This window comes from Colius striatus, chromosome 8 (genome assembly GCF_028858725.1).
Source record: "Colius striatus isolate bColStr4 chromosome 8, bColStr4.1.hap1, whole genome shotgun sequence".
In the NCBI taxonomy this organism is placed as follows: domain Eukaryota; kingdom Metazoa; phylum Chordata; class Aves; order Coliiformes; family Coliidae; genus Colius; species Colius striatus.
The window spans coordinates 5044995-5063624 of NC_084766.1; the positions used below are offsets into that span (position 1 = coordinate 5044995).

The 18630-nt window shown below is 39.7% G+C and overlaps 1 protein-coding gene across 1 annotated transcript in view; it reads left to right on the forward strand.

Annotated features, from left to right (window-relative positions):
• The window catches only part of RPS24 (ribosomal protein S24), a 491176-nt gene extending 473465 nt beyond the window's left edge, over positions 1 to 17711 (forward strand). The window contains exon 5 of the mRNA XM_062001667.1: positions 17700 to 17711. Coding sequence (XP_061857651.1) covers positions 17700 to 17705 — 6 coding nt within the window. The 3' untranslated portion in view covers positions 17706 to 17711. The remainder of the gene's footprint in view (positions 1 to 17699) is intronic.
• Positions 17712 to 18630: the final 919 nt, after the last annotated feature.

The following is an 18630-nucleotide window of genomic DNA, read 5'->3' on the forward strand; positions in this document are numbered from 1 at the left end:
CATGAAAAGTCAGAGAGGGGGAAGTGAAACAGAAATATTCTGTCAGCTTTATCCATTTTGTTATTGGTTCCTGGTCATGAAATCAGAATGGATATAGCAGTGCAGAACAGGGATGTAGCAGCTGAAGTGGAGGTGGACCTGTGGAGACAGGGGAAGGAATTGGGAAGTGATTTGAAAAGATTTAGCAAGTGTACTGCAAGTTAGCTCCTGACAAAATCAAAAGTAAAGGCAGTAAAAAAAACCAGGATCTTCACTGCTGATGTAAACCATTGCTGTGGACTTTATTCCTAAGGAATTCAGATCCCAGAGTTGTATATATATATCATTGAAACGTTTCAATTTGAAAAGACCTTTAAGATCATCAAGTCCAACCAATAACCTCACACTGCCAAGCTCATCACTAACCCACATCCCTCAGCACCTCAGCTACGTGGCTTTGGAATCCCTCCAGGCATGGAGACTCCACCACCTCCCTGGGCAGCCTGGGACAGTGTCTAACAACCTTCTCAGTGGAAAAGTTCTTCCTAATCTCCAATCTAAACCTCCCCTGGTGCAACTTGAGGCCGTTTTTTCTTGTCACTTGTAACTTGTGAGAATAGATCAACCCCCACCTTGCTACATCTTCGTGTCAGTTAGTTGTAGAGAGTGATCATATCCCCCCTCAGCCTCCTTTTCTGCAGGCTCAACATTCCCAGCTCCCTCAGACACTCCTCATCACATCAGTAAGATCTCTGTTGAAGGGGTACAGATTTGTATGAAGAGGTACTGTATTTGTATACTGTGTTTAAAGTCTTAATTCTCAGTTTTGGTTAGCTCTGGAGTTGTGTTGGAATTCCCAGTTTATGCACTGAATTCAGATTTTAGAAGAAATAGGAGTGATAGTGCATTACACTTTTTGCTTGATGTACTAGAAACGCAGAGCTCGATCTACTTTCTCTTTGGTTTTAGAAAACCATGATATAATCTTCAGACATGTGACATGAAGAAAGAAAATCTAAAAATAGGAGGACCTTCCTGAAATGTGATCAAATCATGTGTATTTTATTAATAACATTTATTCCATGGGCCTCTTAAACACCTTGCAGGACTTAACTCAGTGATATAAGTAATACCGTACTGTGAGGCTTGACATGTGAGGGCTTTTGTAATGGAGTGTTTTCCAAGACATGGATAACTGCATGAAATGGAAAGTTCTACTTGAGAGAATATCAGCAGTCTTCTTGTTTCAGCCTAAGAAATGTATTTTAAATTCCACATGTTTAGTTACCCTTAAAAATAACTTTGGAGCCAAGATAAATGATCTACGAAATTGTTCTTGAGAAAAGCTGGTAATAAATTATATCAGCACTATGTCTTTTTTCATGTTCCCAATCCTTGCTAAACACCTTCTTCAGGCCCATAAGGAGCATGCACAGTGTCAAAATTAGATTAATGTTGGATTAATAAACCATTAGTAGGGCAGTGGCTTGAAGTTATTGATGGTAAATTCTGATTTGAGGAAATTCAAAAGACAGAACCAGGAATTCATTTGCCCTCACCATTTGTTCGGGTGTGGAGGACTTGGGGGGACGGGGTGCCGTTCCTAGTCTAGATAGCAGGTATCTGAAGCTGTTTTCTATTTCTGTGCTTGTAACACAGGCTTAGTTTGCTACCTGGTATTGGATATCTCATTTCCTTCCTGTGGTGATTCTTTTTCTATATGTATGAACTTTCAAGGTGAATTGTTATGTCACGCTCTAATGAACTTACAAATGGTTATCCGCTGGTGACATCAATATTTAAGCATGAGTTTATGGCAGGTAAACCTCTTGATTTGGGCCCACTACTGCATGTGGGAGGTTAGCTTTTGGCATTTATATTTTGGAGTTTTCCCTCTTCCAGAAGCTGTATTTCTCATCTTTTTTGGCCTTCACAGTTAATTGTATCTCTGCAAAGATCCAGCTGACTTTTTAAGCCCTTTAACTTTCTCTTTACACTGAGAAATCTCTCTTATACTCTCTCTTAGCTGTGTTATCCAAAGTAAATGCTGAATTCGGGCTTTACCCTGGTCATGACCACTGGCTTACATCAGAAAACATAAGTAGAAGCAGCCGTGGATCCCCATTTTTCCTGACTCTTGTTCCTCACCTAGGAACTTGGTAGACTACAGGAGCTTCTACAGACCACCCTTGACAGACCAATTCCTCTTTGAATGACAGTGTCACATCCTTTCTTCCTGCATTTTGCTTTTGAGCATCACAGAATCACAGCATCTTAAGGGTTGGAAAGGACCTCAAAAGATCACCCAGTTCAACCCCCCTGCCAGAGCAGGACCACCACCAGAGCAGTAGGTCACACAGGAACTCATCCAGATGGATTTAGAATGTCTCCAGAGAAGGAGACTCCACAGCCCATCTGGGCAGCTCCTTCCAGTGACTCCCTCACCCTCACAAATTTCTTCCTCATGTTTCTTTGAAACCTTGTCCTATCATTGTCCTTGTACCAATTGCCCCTTGTCCTATCGTTGACAACAGCTTGACTCCATCCTCCTGACACCTATCATACCACACAAATACAGTTAGGTAAGCTCATCAAAGCAATTTATTCTTACTGGCCTTTTAAAAACATTAATACAACTGTCTCAGTCTCAGCTTTGCCCACACTTGTCTTGTTTCTTCTCTAGCAATTCAAAGGAACAGACTGGCTGTCAGGACATTTGTGTTTATCCAGAAACACCTCTCTGTCACTTTTCCTGGTAGCCTCCAACCTGTTAACACCATGTTAAATAGAGCCACTCAGTGTTACTAGAAGCTACCCCACATAAACTGTAACAATCAAGAGATGAAATTCTCTAGCTGCTAAATGGATCCTATTGATTAGGACCTTCAGGGTCTAAGTAAACATGTATCTATGTGGTTTTCATGAAGAGACAGTTTGACATTTTGCTGTGCTCAAGGAGCAGGGTGAGGAACACATGGTAGATCTGTGAGGTTATCCAACTTCATGCACACATTGGAGTGGATGTGTGTATAGCTGTCTTTTGAAAGACTGTAGCCCCATCTCACAGCATCAGCATCCCAACAGGTTGCAGACTGTTTCCCCAGGTCTTGAAGGCCTTGGGTAGCTGCTAGCTCTACTTTCAGCAAAAGCTCTTTCAGTAGTTGTGACTAATAACTGATGTTTTTGGGAGCATTTCACAGACATAAAGCGATTAGGAGGATGTGTACACATCTCACAGTGGTGAGCAATACAAAGACTCCAAGCAGAAGCTATGCTGGCTGTGAAATCAGAAGCAGTTTAGATATTGATTTTGAGAGTAGGCTAATGGGTTGAGGTGTTTTTTTACACTGGTTTATTGTACTGTGAAGCTATGTTAGCCTGAACATGTCTTTATTATTGCACAAGCTGTGTACATGTATCACACACACCTTAGGTAAGGATCATCCCAAATTCTACTTTTTCTGCCAATGGACAAGATGAAGAGAACATGCAATAGATCTGAAAGGGACTGAAAGCAGAGGTGACTACCTACCTGTCACTTTTATAGCAGAACCAAGCCTAGCAGAGAAACGCCATTAGTCATCAGAGGCTCTACCAGTTCTCCCAACCCCGAGTCATTGAGAACCCAAGTAAGATTTCATTTCCCTTTCTTTGCAGCCTGATTAGTCCCTGTGCCTGAGACTGGAAATTGAGGGAGGAGTTGATTTTTGCATGAGGGTGCAAAAATGAGAGACTTCTGGAGGCATTTCTGAAAATCCTCTGTGTTGTGGTGTAAGACTTTGTCCTTTACCTTATTCTACAGGTTTTGGAAGAGAGAAAATCACGTTTAGTTCTCTGAAAGAAGGAAGTGGGAGACAAATTAATTGATTGTTAATGAGATGAAAAAAATCTTTGCATTCAAAGACAGTATTTATTCAACCTCCTCTGAAAGACAGAGAACAGCCTGTAACAACTGATGGGGCAAAAAGGTGGTAACAGATTAAGAGAATAATCTAGTTATGCTCAGTTAAAAAGTTACTTTGAGAGCAAGAAACCCTGGGAGAATTCCTCCAAGTTATAAAGTAGCTACTGGTGCAAGAGAGATAGTTTGTGATTTGTTAAGTAGATTGTAGATTTAAGGCAGGCTTCATTTTTAGCCATACCTTTTAAAATACATTATTTCTTTTACTAATACAAGCATTCAAGTGGTTATCACTGGAAAGAAAACCTGCCTCTTAAATTAGTTAGGCATGTCCTTCCACAGACAATGAAGTAATCATGACTGGTAAGCGAGCAACGGCTTTCAAGGCATGCTGGTATTTAGTCTTGCAAAATTGTCTGCTCAGCTTGCTTGCCTGTAACAGGGTTGATGTGCTCTTTGTTTTTGTTTCCTTTTTGAGTAGGTGTTTTGTGTTTGCCACTTCACAGTTCTCTAGGATCTGTTCTGAAATTATCAAAGTTTATAGCACACATTTTCGAATTAACATTCTTAAATATGCCCACAAAATCTGTTGCTGCTCCCCAAATGCATCTCTCTACGTTAAACTGCACATTAACATGTGTAAATACCCATTTGCATTCACAGAGAATGTACAAATAAATGCTCAACAAATTTCACAAAGATGCTCCATGAAAAGTTTGACAATTATTTAAGGCAAATCCTTCCTTGGAGGTCTTCAAGACCCGCCTGGACATGTTCCTATGTGACCTGATCTAGGTGACCCTGCTTCTGCAAGGGGGTTGGACTAGATGATCTCTAAAGGTCCCTTCCAACTCTACCATTCTATGATTCTATGAAATGTTTCCTAATCTATATATGTGACCAAAGCAAACAACATCGTGGTGTACTTTCAGGATTGTTATAATGCAGACAACTCTTGATGCCTGCTCAGAGGTGATCCTCAGGATTTAAACCTCCCTCTAACTTTAAATTTGGATGTGGATTTCAGCACTCCAGTGGCACTCTTTCTCTCCAACTATTTATAGATTTCAGGTTCTGTTTATATGCAGTGAGTGAAACCACAGTAGGAACAAGCAAGAAAGATTCTCCAACGACCCTTGAAGTAGAATCATGGAACCATTTTCATGCATAATTATAGTCAAGTGGCTCGTCAGATCCCATGCTCTGTCCCAAAATCCAGGGACTATAGTTTTTTACACAGATGGTGGCTCTGCAGTCTCCATGAAATATGTGGAAACCAACCAGCTTTCTTTCTATATTGGAAATTTCTACCACAGATATTTATCAGGTGCAGTCTCCATTGATAACTCTTTTGATGTGAAAGGCAGAATAGATTCCAGGTTTCCCAATCTATACTTGTGAATTTTACATGGCACTATCTGTTGTCATCCTGACTTTGCTCTCAGGCTGATTGAAAAACACCAAGAAAGAGACTTTGCATTTAACAGATGTATCATTTTTGTCCTGTCACTTTCCAACTGTTTTTCAATTCGTGTTCTTTGACATTCAACATATTTTTCTTAACCAAAAGTAACCTGTAAAATGAGAGTGTACAATGTCTCACAGTACATTTACAGTAGTTTTTCTTAATACTAAACATCATTGGTGATGTTATGAAAGGGAAAGAAGTTGTTGGTCGATATGTTCTTCAGACATTCTCAGCTCTTTCCCCTTATGACTGTTCCAGAGTCATTTCTGGCAGCATCGATTTCCCCCTGAAGTAACAAGGACTGTATTTCAAAGCTGAGACTGTTGATCATTTTCATAGCAACCTTTTCAAACATTCAGAAAAATTCTGCCCAGTAGAAACCCCTCTATCCTGTATCACTGTTCCATATGAGGAAAACTAAGTGTGTACACAGTGAGAAGAACTTATACACAACAGTTCTGGGCTTCTTTCTGAATGTCTCCCTTTTCATGTGTTGCACCTGTATATAATAGGAAATTTATTTGCAAAGTCCCAAAGATTGCCAGGAATCTCTTTCAAAGAAACATTTATAAACATTTATAGGATTTAGTGACTTTTATAAACAACCTTTTTTTCCCCCCCTCTCTCTCTCCTGTATCCTTAGTTCTGTCAGCTTACCTATCTTTTAGCTTTTGTCTGCCTTAGGACAAAAAAGTCAGAGGAATATGGTCTATGTTTGTCAGATAGACAAAGTCTACACCTTTTTTGAATGTCTGGAAGGTGCCTCATTTCAAAGCATAGCCCCAAAAAAGCAATAAAAAGTGCATAGCTGCATTTCTGCCTTCAGTTTCGAACCAGAAATAAGTCTGAATTCCACACTCTGAGTGTGCTTCTGCAGCGCTGAATTTAACCATTTCATTTCATCCCATTACAGAGAGATTGAGCTGTGGGGTTCAAATCCCAAACTGTGATCTCACTCTGAGTACCTGGAAAGTTCAGAGGAGGGTTTGGAACAGATGCTTCTGCTCTAGTCACTCATTGCATGAGCCCACAGCTTGAAGCAGGACTCAGTCAAGCAGACCAGATTGACTGAATGTACCTTGTGATGGCACAAAAGTTATTTAAACTGATTCTTTCTTCTTTTTTTTCCACTTTTTTCCTCCCCTCCCCTCTCTTCCTCAGATTCTCAAAACTTAGCACAAGCCTTCATAAACCAGAGTCCGAGTTTCTGGTTTGTCACAAAGCTTTGGAACCAGGCAAATTTCCCAACAGTTGTGGTTTCATTCCAAACATTTCACGGAGCTTTAAATCATACCCCGGAGCTCTCTTCTGTGTTTTACAGAGAACAAAACCCACAAATCTGGCTACTTACTGAAATTGTAACTATTTCATTCACCTATTGAGTATGGTATATTCATCATTTGCAGGCAGCAAACGAATACCTTAACAGAAGGGAATTTATATTGTTTCCATGGTTACGATAATAAATACAATGCTGATCTGCCCAGAGTAGCTCTTGTTTTTCAAAAGGGCCTTTAAATTACTTGCATTTTCCAGTGGATTTTAAACTTCTTTTTTGATGATGATGATGATAATCCAAAAGCTATTTTTTTGTTACAGCAGTTTACACTAGACAATACACTTGTTGCAAGACAATGTGATTCCTTATTCCTCTAAAGCATGTAATTAGTGGGGTGAGTTAATGCTGTGTTCTGTGCTTATTGTAACCAACGCTATCCTGAAACACTGAAAATATTCATAACCAGCAGTCTTGGATTTCGTCTTTTTGGTTGTTACTTAGGGGAATTTCAGAAGTGAATTAGCTATAAAAACTGGTTGAATACTGAGAATGAAACTGTTAAAAAAACAATTGGCTCATTTGGAGGGAAAACCAGTTTGTAGGTTCTTTGAGACGGTGACTGTGTTGTTGCATATATTTGAACAGTACTTCAAATAATGACCATGTAGTAGGTACTTCAGTCCACAAAGAAATATTGTCTGAAGCAGTAAACAGGTTTATTCACAAACCCATTGTTTCAAAATTGACAGGAAAAGATAGATGAATAAATTGTACACCATCATTACCCACTCTACACACCATTCTTAGGTGTCAGCAGTAAAATCTTTGCAATACCTTTTGTTACCTAGTTGACCTAAAGGTAAATTCTTCTTGAATCTACCTGTATTGTGATTAAACTCATTGCAACAGCAATTGTAATGGAAATTATTTATTTCAGTAGCTCTCTCCCAAAAGAGTTTAAAGACTCTTTCTGAAGCAAGCAGAATTTCTTTATATGTATTTCTTCCCCTTGGAATCAAACAGAGATGCTTTTGATGTGCACCGCAACAGTCAATTGGAGCAGGAATTTGGCTTCCTAAAGTAAGGCAAAATGAGAACAGACAGCTTTGTAAGGGAGAGTTTCATGAGTTGTGCTGAAATATGGCAGATTAGGAAAGGCACCATTTCTCCTGGGAGCCGGCACTTTGAACAGCCGGAAGCAGTCAGCAAGAACGCTGAGCAAAGCTCGGATGTCCTACTTCGGTTCTGTTGTATCAAACCAAATCCCAGTTTTGGTTTGTAAATTCTAAGGTTTAACTTTCTTTTTAGTTGTCTGTGAAAAGCCATTTGGGCACCCTTTTATTGAAAAAATAAGTGAGAGACTGGAGGGAGGAGAGGCAGAGACTGGGAACTGATGCTACACACTGATTTTACTGAGACAGCCTGGCCCGATGCATCACTCAGTAATTATTCTATTGGGCTGCTTCCCTAGGCTCAGGATTCAAATTATACAGGCTAAATATGTGGCAAAACAGGATTAAAAAAAATGCATTTAAGGGAAGATACTGTCTGGGCTGAATACAAACCCATTGCAACTTGCCAGAAGAACAGCCAGCCAGAGCAGAGAATTCAAGAGGGAGTCTGTCTGGATTTAAATGTTGACCAGGCTTTGGGCTTATATATTAGCTGGAGGTCTGCAGAGAGAAGCAGCACGTCACAGGGATCCTTTCTGTTTTCTGAAGATTAGTGACTCTGTAGCGTTCTCTTCAGTGTAAAGATAAAAGTGCTTAAGAAATTACTTGGCTGCACTTGTTTTTCTAGCCTGTCTTCCACATTGATTTTGAGTAATCTTTTCAAACAAGACATGAAATTCAGAGGGAATATATCTTAAACAGACTGGTGCTTGAAGGAATCAAGTGCTTGCTGATAATCTGAGTCAAACAAGGCAGAGCACTGCTCCAGGAGAGAGCAGCAGGCATTGCTGCAGCCATCGCTTGGCATGTGTCAGACGAGAGCCCCAACCCAGCCCAGCTTTAGCTGTAGGAGCACTGGGAACTCAGTTATGTTTCCCTGGAATAGGCTTACAGCAAGGGTTGGTCACCTGCTGTGTGTGAATGATGCCCAGAAGTACAACAGAATACTTTTGGTATCGGGCTGTGATTCTGTGACTCAGCTGTGAGTCACAGTCTCAGATTACAAAAACAAACAAAACAAAGCAGCAAAGGATTTGGTAATGCCACCTGTGAAAGCAGGTAAAAAGTTTGTTTCTTTACACAGAGGAATGCTGTCTATCAGTTGTGTTGATACTAACACCATAACTAGTGGTGTTTGCAAGCAGAGCTCAGGGAAGAATCAGAGTTCTTGGATGCATGAGGTTTAAATGCTATAATGGCAAAAAATAACTGCAGTTGCTCTCCTGGCAACGTTTTACTAAGCCTTTGCGACTTAGTAAAGGCCAGTGCAAAGAGTCTTCCTCATCCTTCTCAGAGTCTGTTGTTCTACACAGTGTTATAATGCTCAGTTCCTCAGCACTGGGTACATTTCTGAACCTTATTCTTTAAAATGCACCATTCATCATCCTTGAGAGGCCATAACCTGCGAGGTAGCTTGCAGCATTCAGTCTGCCTCAGAGTCAGCTTTTGTAGTGCAGGCAGAAGTAACCACATTTGAGTGACTCTACTTCTGGCATACAGCTTTATACTTCCTTGGGTTGGGTTGGGTTGGGTTGAACTCAATGATATATCAAAAAAGAAGCCCTTAGGACTTCAGGGACTGCTGAAGAAACCAAAAAGTTTCTTCTTAGTAGAAGAATTAACCCTCTGTAACAAGATACTACTGAATGAATGTGTTATTGATTAGCAGAACACTATATAGTCACAGCAAAGTTAGAGGTACACTAGGTTTTAGCCTGATTCCTGAAGTCTGTTTTTAAGCATGTGATATTCTTCTCTGAAGGCACATAAGAAATAATCCAAAAGAAACCAGGACTTAACAAAGATTTAGTAAATTTGAAAGTGTTTTAAGTTGGGACATAATTTTATATGCTTGATTATTAGAATTAATAAGGTCAGGATTTCAGACCCGGTCTCTAATGCACTTCGTGGCAGACAGTTTGGAAGACATGAGTTTTCCCCATTTATACCTTATTTTCATGGTGTTGAAATTGCAATTACCTTTTTTTTCTGTCCCTTACTATTATTTATGTGTATCCTATTTAAACTGTCAGTGTTTGCCTAATGGTGAATTTGTAGTTCAGAAGAAAAGGGGTCAGGAGAACCAGAAAACATCACTAAAACAGTTTTGATGTGGCTCAATAGAAAGCAATTTTCAGTGGGGCTCGAGGTTTTGTAGCAGGCTCAGAGCCCAGCCATCACAAAGGCTCCACAATCAGTATTTTGTACTATTGGTCTGTTTAGAGGCTTTGAGGAGCAAAAATCAAGTCTTATGTGACTAATCTTTATCCTGCCTACGTATGGAGGAAAAACCACCGCAAATGCATAAACATTAATGTAGCTTTACTGTGTGATGGGCTCCTGTCCTTTTTCCAGTGAACATGGTCCAAGCATAAGTTTTATGGCTCTTGAATCATTTTCTCTCGAACTTTTCTGATGTCTCTCTGGCTGACTAAAATACTTTAAAATGTAAGTCTTGTTGACCTCAGTTACATGCACTGGTGAAGGAACATGAAGTAGACAGTGGACTTCTGTGCTAAGGAACATGAGGGATACTGTTCCTTCACTCAGTGATGTTTCCTGAACTGTTGCTGTCTTCCAGAATACAGTGTCAACATCTGTAAAATATTGCAAGCTGATAATTGATGAGTGGGACAAGTGCTGATGAGCCAGTCCCAAGCTACAAATCAGAAGCCTGTTTCCTATAGCAAGTATTGAACAGAATAAAACAGTGCTTCATTCAGCTTTGACATTAATGCTTTCCTTTCCAGCACCATCCAAGTAACATCCTTATTTGGTAAACTCTGGGTAAGCTCTAAGTCCAGAATAACACAAAGTAGTTCTCATTTTTCCATTAAAGAATAATATGGGCTTTGATGACTTGGAAGGAAAGCTAAACATTCTTTTTCTTAAGGTACTTATGTGTAAAATGATAATCCCTCTCCAGTGGATATTTTCACACTGTGGTAGTCTTTGCTCCTTTGGCACTTTGGGCATTTTGTGTGTGTGTGTGTGAAGTTCAGTTTAGAGGCAGATAGGAATAGTTTAAATGTGTTTCACAAGATAGCACATATCTAGGCTCAGGTACTTCAATCCTCATTTGAAAGAAAGGAGAAAAACACAGAAAAGCAAAATCTAACCAAGCCCAAAACAGAGAGAGAAGCAGCAAAACCAACTGGAAACTTAGGAAGTCATTATTTGATGACAGGTTCTTCTCCTTCCCCTTCTGCTGTGGGTGAGTCATTCTTGGTAGGACACGGAGACTGTGTGATTTAATTGTGCAGGAAGCTTCAGTTTCAAACTAGATGATGTTTGGAGCATTAGGCCAATATGCAACACAGCAGTAATGACTGTCCACACTGCTGGTTCATCACAGCTCAGCTGGGCTGGAGAAGAAACCCTGAGAATGGGAAGTAGATGAGCCTTTGAGTAACCCTGCTTTTATCTTTCTTGTGTTCTGCAGATTTGCTTTATAGAAAATACTTTGCTCTACTTAGTATTTTCTCCTCAATGTACAAGAAAGATTTCTCTGACAAGAAACATGACAACAGGGATGCAGAGGAGCTTGATGCACTGTGCACAGAGATTAGATGCTGCTCACCAGGGATGGTGGAATCAACACTTCCTAGGCAGTCTTGTGCATTTTACATTTGCAAAGTGAGAGCAATTTATTCCCTTGAAACAGAGGAAATTTTTTGTTTTGAATAGAAACTGTCCTTTGAGTATATTCCTATGTATCTTTCTGTGGACACAGCGGGATGACCCATGGAAAGAGATCTACATCTGTATTCCCTTAACATAAACATTCCTCATTACCTAAATCACCGTCTCTTTGATCTCACTGATGGAATGCAGCAACAAAAGTCCTATGTCATGGCTTGTAAGATGGACTTTTATTCTCAGTGACAAAGGCAACTTAAAGTTCACATAATAGTAAAGTTCTGTAAGTTTTTATTAGTCTCTGCTGTCACAGCTGATGGTGACCCCTTCAAGGGGCAAACTTGGATTTGTTGTCACACAACTGTTTCTTTAAGGTACCAAAATATACCTAATATCAAGAAGAAATAAACATATACTTTTCCAGTGTATCAGTGTCTTAAGTTTGATGCATAAATGCAATGGCTGCTGAAGCAGCACACAGAAGTAATTCTCCTTTAACTCGATGGGGCAAGGATAGGAGGTACTCCAGTAAGCAACCTGAGGTTCCCATGGGAGATGTACATCTTTTTGTTCAAATATGTGATGTTTAACCGTACACCTGTCAACTTTCCTTTAAAACACACCAATTGTGCCATTTTGGTTGCAGTCCTGAAAGTGGGTGGTTGTGACTCTCCTTGTTCTGAGCGGAGCCCAGAGCAGTCATATCAGCATTAGGTAATGACACCCTAGAGCTGACAGGCTTCCAAAATCTTTTTTGTCTCACAACTGGTACAAATCTTCATAATTGATTTGGATTGTGGGGCTGGTAATACAGCTCTGAGTAGCAATTAATGCTAACATTTTAGTTTCATTTCATTCTGTCAAATTCACTTGACACTCTTTTTATGTGCGAGATTGTCAGGTATAAAGCCATTTGTCTCATTATATGCCTATTTGTCACCTCCCTTCAGATCACTGCCACAAGTGATGCAGGTAAAGCCTCCCCTACTCTTAATTCTTTCAACTCATTGGTTTTGCAAGAAGAATTTATAAAAGATGTGCCTGTAAATCGGATCAGTTGCCTCTAGTGCCTGATTATAAATAAACACATGGGGAAAAAAAGTTTGTGCTTCCATTTAAAATAAAAATCACTTTTAAAGGTTTAAATAAAGACACTTCCTTTGTTAGGGGCCATTTGGAAACAGAAGTGTGGTTAATTGTGAATCATGTGTGCTTCTGCTGTTTTAAAACTCAACAATGTCTACAGAATCTCAGCAAAGTCCAGCAAGCCAAGCCTCCTCTACCAGCAGTGCCAACAGATGTGCCAGTCTGGTTTTACCTTTTAAGTCCGATTTTAAGTTAGGCTGAAAGTCTTTTGGCAGCACATCAAACGTAGTCACTGAGCATCAATCTAATAAAAAACTATCACACAAATTTCTCATCTTTCAAATGTTCCTTTATTTAGTGGATGTCTGTTATGTTTGATAAAGATTTGGTCCTGGTGGCCCAGGGTGCACTATAAGTCTTCAGCTTTAGGGCTGCTGGGTAGGTACTGTAGTGATTTGATCACTGTGAAACTATTGGTTGTTTACTTACTGTGAAACTACTGATTCTCTAGCAGAGAAAAAGTCACAGTCTATGCAGTTAATGCATATGTTATCTTTGCTCTTTTTGCCAATGATGGGAATTTTATGTATATGGTAAAAAAATACTGCTCTTGCTTTCTGCTCATCTTATACATATCGACTTGGAGATATAGCAGTGTCAAATAGGACATGACAGTTTCAAAGAACACTTAAAAGGTAAACTTGTGACATGACAAGTAATGTAAGAATGCCTGCTCCAAAAGGGAGCACAAAAAGCCTCTAACAAGTGTGAGAATCCCTGACATCCAGATTTCTGTCTCCGCATAATAAGGGTTTGCACAAAAGCTGGAAGGCAACTAGCAGCGTGAATGCTGCCTCTGTTGACAGCTTTATAGGTGTGGGTCCAACAGAAAGCAGGGCTGTTGCTCTAGTGAGGAACTCCTTCAGCCTCAGTGGAGACTGGGGTACTGCTAGCAGGGGTTCTACTATTGTGAGTGCTCTAGGCTCCCTTTACTGAGGTTTCAAAGAGAAGTTGGTCAGGAGAGCTGCCTGGGTCTAGGCAGCCATTCCTCACACCATACTTCTTCCTTTGAGGTGATGTGCAGGCCAGGCCAGTGTGAATTTGTACTGCTGCTGAGCCAAGTGTACAGGTGGCTTATTAAGTAAATAATCTAAGTAGAGATGCCTGAATAATGGAAAAAAACATCTCTGAAGATTTCCCAGAACATCTCAATTTTTAAAGTTTGAGCAGATTTCAATAGGTTTCAGCATTTATTCAACTGTCAAGATTGAGGGTGAGCTTTGGGATTCCTTATTCCCCTTTTTCTGTCTACTCACCCGTCCATTCCTCTGTTGAGAAGTGGTAGTAAACTGATACAAAATCAAAAATGATGAAAATCTGGAAAAAGTACTGAAATGAAAGAACTAAAAGCTTTGTTGTTGTTTTTGTTTCAAGCACAAAAGCTGACAAACATTAGCTAGCACTACTGTCTCATGCCCTTTTACACTCTTCAAACTGCAAAAACATAAACTATGAGTTAAAGAGTTAATGAAGAGTTAATCTTGACCCATTAACTCTGCAGTTTCAGGCTTTCAGTAACCAATAATTCCATTTTCTCAGGATATGTCGTTTCTCTCAGCTTTTCATCCCAGCCTGGTTTGTGTCGTGTTGCTTGGCCCTGTCTTAAAAAATAACATTTCTTTCACTGTTACCAAATAGGTGAATGGTAGTGGTGGGATCACTAAGGATGGACTGTAAAGACTAATGTCATTGCTTTATCATAGAATCACAGAATGGTAGGGGTTGGAAGGGACCTTTAGAGATCATCTAGTCCAACCCCCCTGCAGAAGCAGGGTCACCTAGATCAGATCACACAGGAACATGTCCAAGCGGGTCTTGAAGACCTCCAAGGAAGGAGACTCCACAACCCCTCTGGGCAGCCTGTGCCAGGGCTCCCTCACTGAAACACTGAAAGAGTTTTTCTTATATTTAAGTGAAACTTTTTGTGTTCCAGCTTCATCCCATCACCCCTTGGCCTGTTGCTAGCTACTATAGAAAAAAGGGATGTCCCAACCTCCTGACACCCACCCTTTAGATATTTACAAATATTAATAAGATCTCCCCTCAGTCTCCTCTTCTCCAGACTAAACAGCCCCAGGTCCCGCAGCCTTTCCTCATATGAAAGATGTTCCAGTCCCCTGATCATCTTGGTGGCCCTGTGCTGGCCTCTCTCCAGCAGTTCCCTTTCCCTGTTGAGCTGAGGAGCCCAGAACTGGACACAGTACTCCAGATGAAGCCTCACCAGGGCAGAGTAGAGTGGGAGAAGAACCTCCCTTGACCTGCTGGCTGCACTCTTCTTGATTTATGGGTTTTCTTGTGTTCTGCATTTGCCAGGGCTGTCTGTGCAGTATCTTTGGTGAGGCGGTTGGTGTGGCAGCTTCATTGTGACCTCTTGAAGTGTATCACACAATTGGAATGAGTCTTTTGCAAACATACACAGATTGAGGGGGGGAGGGAAAGAATTAATACATTATTACATAATGTTTAAGACTCACTAATCTCTTTCCTTTTTATACAAGTTTAACAATTTTACGAAATCTCATTTGAGCTAAATCATGTTAGAAGGAGCATAATAACAGCTTTACTTCTTGATATGAAATCATTTCATTTAAAGTGCACAATCACCACAAAAACATTCTTAAATAACATTGTGATGCAACTGTTTGGAATTCACCATGCTCTTTCTCCATACTATTCTCCTTGAAGAACAACTATGATACAAAGCAGGTAACAGATGCTCACAGCATCAGTGTGAGTACGTATCTGTATCTGCATATACACACACACTAATGCCATAAGCATATATATATATTGTGGTGTACTACTCTTCTAGCATAATCCTCTTAAAAGCAAGATTCTCTTCCCAGATGATCTCCTGCTAGCATTTATCAGTTTTATTATTTTAATGATTGATACTTTTTTCTATGATGTGCTATTTGGTATATGAGACTTCATGGATTTAACAGTTTTATTAATTTGAGAGGTTTCCTCTGCACAATAAAATGGCTCAGTGTGACAAAGGAAGCATTGTAAATGATGTGTCACCTATCAGAATGTAATCCAGCAGTGATTTCATTATTGTGGTTATTTCCCTTCAATTATCTGAAAACTTAAAATGCTACATAACATCCCTGTATCAACTGATGGCAGAAAGAATTCACATGTGACTGGCTTTCACAAATAAACCTCAGATTATTGGTGCTTTGTATTATTTTTTATTCCTTGAGGCGCAATTCTCCTCGAGATAAACTCAATATTTACCTGAGTATTATAAGTGAGCTTGATCTCCCAGAAAAACATCAGATAAGATGTGAGATAATGTTGGTATTTGAACACTATAACACTTTTCATGGAGAGCTGCATGCATCCAATATGGTCCGTGTTAAGCCAGACTTCCTCATGCCTATCACTAGAGGGATCATAAAAGAGTTCTATAAAGTGCAAACTGTTACCAATGTATTTAAAAGGACGTAGGATGAGTTCTTCAGCATACACAGCTAGGGTTTTCAAAGAGGGAAGCCTGCAGAAATGACATAAAATCAAGATGCTAAAGTCTCCCAGGTGTCTTCAGAAGCCCCAGCCTAAAACCCTGTGGCTTTGTTCACGTGTTTACCCCTGAAATAGCTGTAGCTGTTCAGAAGTTATTCCCTTTGCTCCCATTGTGAAAAGGTTATTTAAGCAATTTTACTTTGTGAGATGGACCTGGAACGCTCATGTGATGTGTTAACACAACCCAGCTATAGGGTGGTGATTTCTTGAACAGTGAATTTTTAAACTTTGAAATCAAGCGCCTATTGTGAGATGCACTAAATTCTCTGGGGTTCTGATTGCCTGAGAGCCTGCTGGAAAGTATGAGAAGTGCTGTTGCTGGGGAGGCTGCAGCTGATCTTTTTAAAATGAAAGTAACTGATTATACCCTATTAAATGAAATTTCTACCTCTCTGCACTGTCATGCTTCACATAATATTAGTGGCACTCCTCTAGGACTGCTTGATTTTCTGGGGAAAACAAATCCCAGAAGTGATCATCAAGATCTGTCACCTATTTTGTATTGCAGTCGTGCCTGGAGGCAGGGGACCAATTCTGCTGGGCATCTGCCCAACTATACACAAAGAGTTTATGGCTTCCAATGAATATTGGAATAGATATTAGATGGACACAACTTTCAGACAGCTTAGAGAATTACATAAATCTATACCCAGAGGGACATCATGGTGCTACGTTTTGGGTCCCTTTTATTAAATGTCACTCATTAGTGCATTAAGTTCCATTTAACTTGTTAGAGATCTCTTAGCAAGACACTAAACATTGATTTATGGGCTTTGGATACTTGAACATCTACCGCATTCCCAGGTAAATCAATCCAATTGTTAATTATCTTGTAAGTTTAAGAGCTGTACTTTTTGTTAGAATTAGCCAGCCTTCAGTTTCTAAATGCTGCCTGTCTGAATGCCTGTAATGCATACTTACACTCCTCAGGCTATCTCTTTTCTGAATGGTTTCCAGTAGTTTTCAGCATCCTTTTTGAACTGCAGATGCTGGGCCAATATGTCCAGCAGGTTGGGCCATACCAAGTGCACCAAGATTTTAGTAGTAGATAAATGGAAGTAGGTGGAGTTTAGTAGTCTGAGTTGTAAAGGAAGATTTATCCTGGTCACTTCTAGACTTCTGCCTGTTTAGAGGTTTCTTTAATCTAGGGATTTAATCTAGAGAGTTTAGGAAGTGTCATTGTTCAGATCATGTATAAATTAGTGTGATGAGAAAAGTATAACATCATGAGATTGTATCTCAGCAGAAGCCATGATTAAATAGGCACAAGCATGAGCTTTAAAATTGAATAGACAGAAAAATAACTAACTTCCTACCCCTGAGGTCCCAAGCCATTGCACTTGGTGCAGGGAAGATATTCCTAGTGGCATACAGAGCTTGAAATGCTGCAGGGGACTGGGAGAAGTAGAGACCTGTGTTTGTTCCATCTCCAGGGATGTAGCTTTGCTGCTGTTCACCAGTTCTCTTAAATCTGAGAGTAAAGGGATGTCACAGAAGATAGTAAAGAAAAAAAAAGATATCAAAAATTATGGCTACAGTTTATTGATATTCCGTGCTTTAATTTTTAAGAGCATAGAAAATAACTAAAAGTAAATGAGATATCTCAGGTAAAATATGAGAAAGCAAGCATAAGCAGTTCCTTCTGTATTGCTCGGTGTATCCTTCATGGTATCTTTTATGGGTTTGCAATATGAAGAAAGACTCAAACGTGGGACAAATGACTGAAACTGAAAAATTCAAGGTGAAAAAGCTTTTCTTCTTTCTACCTTGACTGTTTCATTAGCACTCTGACCCAAAATCACTAATAAAAGCTTACAGTATATTTGGCATTAAAGTAGACTGATAGGTGCAACGCACATCTTTCCAATTAATTCTGCATCCAGAAATGAGTGTGTTAAATACACAAAGGCTGTCTTTGTGTGGGGGAAGGTTACAATGTACCTGCAGTAGGCTGATATACCTGAAAACTTAGTACTTGTGAAAAAACTCAGGAAAATACAAAAGTGGCTGAAATTTTTCTAGTAACCTCAAAATGAGTTTGTAAACCAACACTGAAAGTTTTCAAAAAGGTTGGCAATTCCATTCTGCTTAAATATTTCAATTTCTCCCATAAAAAGACTTGTCTCTGGTCACTTATTTTGCTTCTAGTATGGATACCCAGTGGCACAAAAGATTAAGATATAGCATATATCTAACTGACCATAGCTGATGTCAGGATCACCTAAGAACATATCCCTTCTTTTTAACCTTTTTTGTGTGGTTTGCAAGTTTTCCTTTTAAGTGAGGCAGTGAAGAATCAAGTGTTTTGTGGATTTCTATTGAGACATTGAGTTTACTTCGCTTGCAAAATAGGATCAAGCAATGTGAATTCCATGAATGCAAAACTGTGGGGAAAGAAAAAGAAGTTGTTTGAGTTAGCACCATCAGCATCTCAGCTAGAACAGTATCTTATTGGTCTACTTGAACATAACTTTGGTATGCATATCTTTCCAGAGTAACTATCTGAAAGTATCAAAAG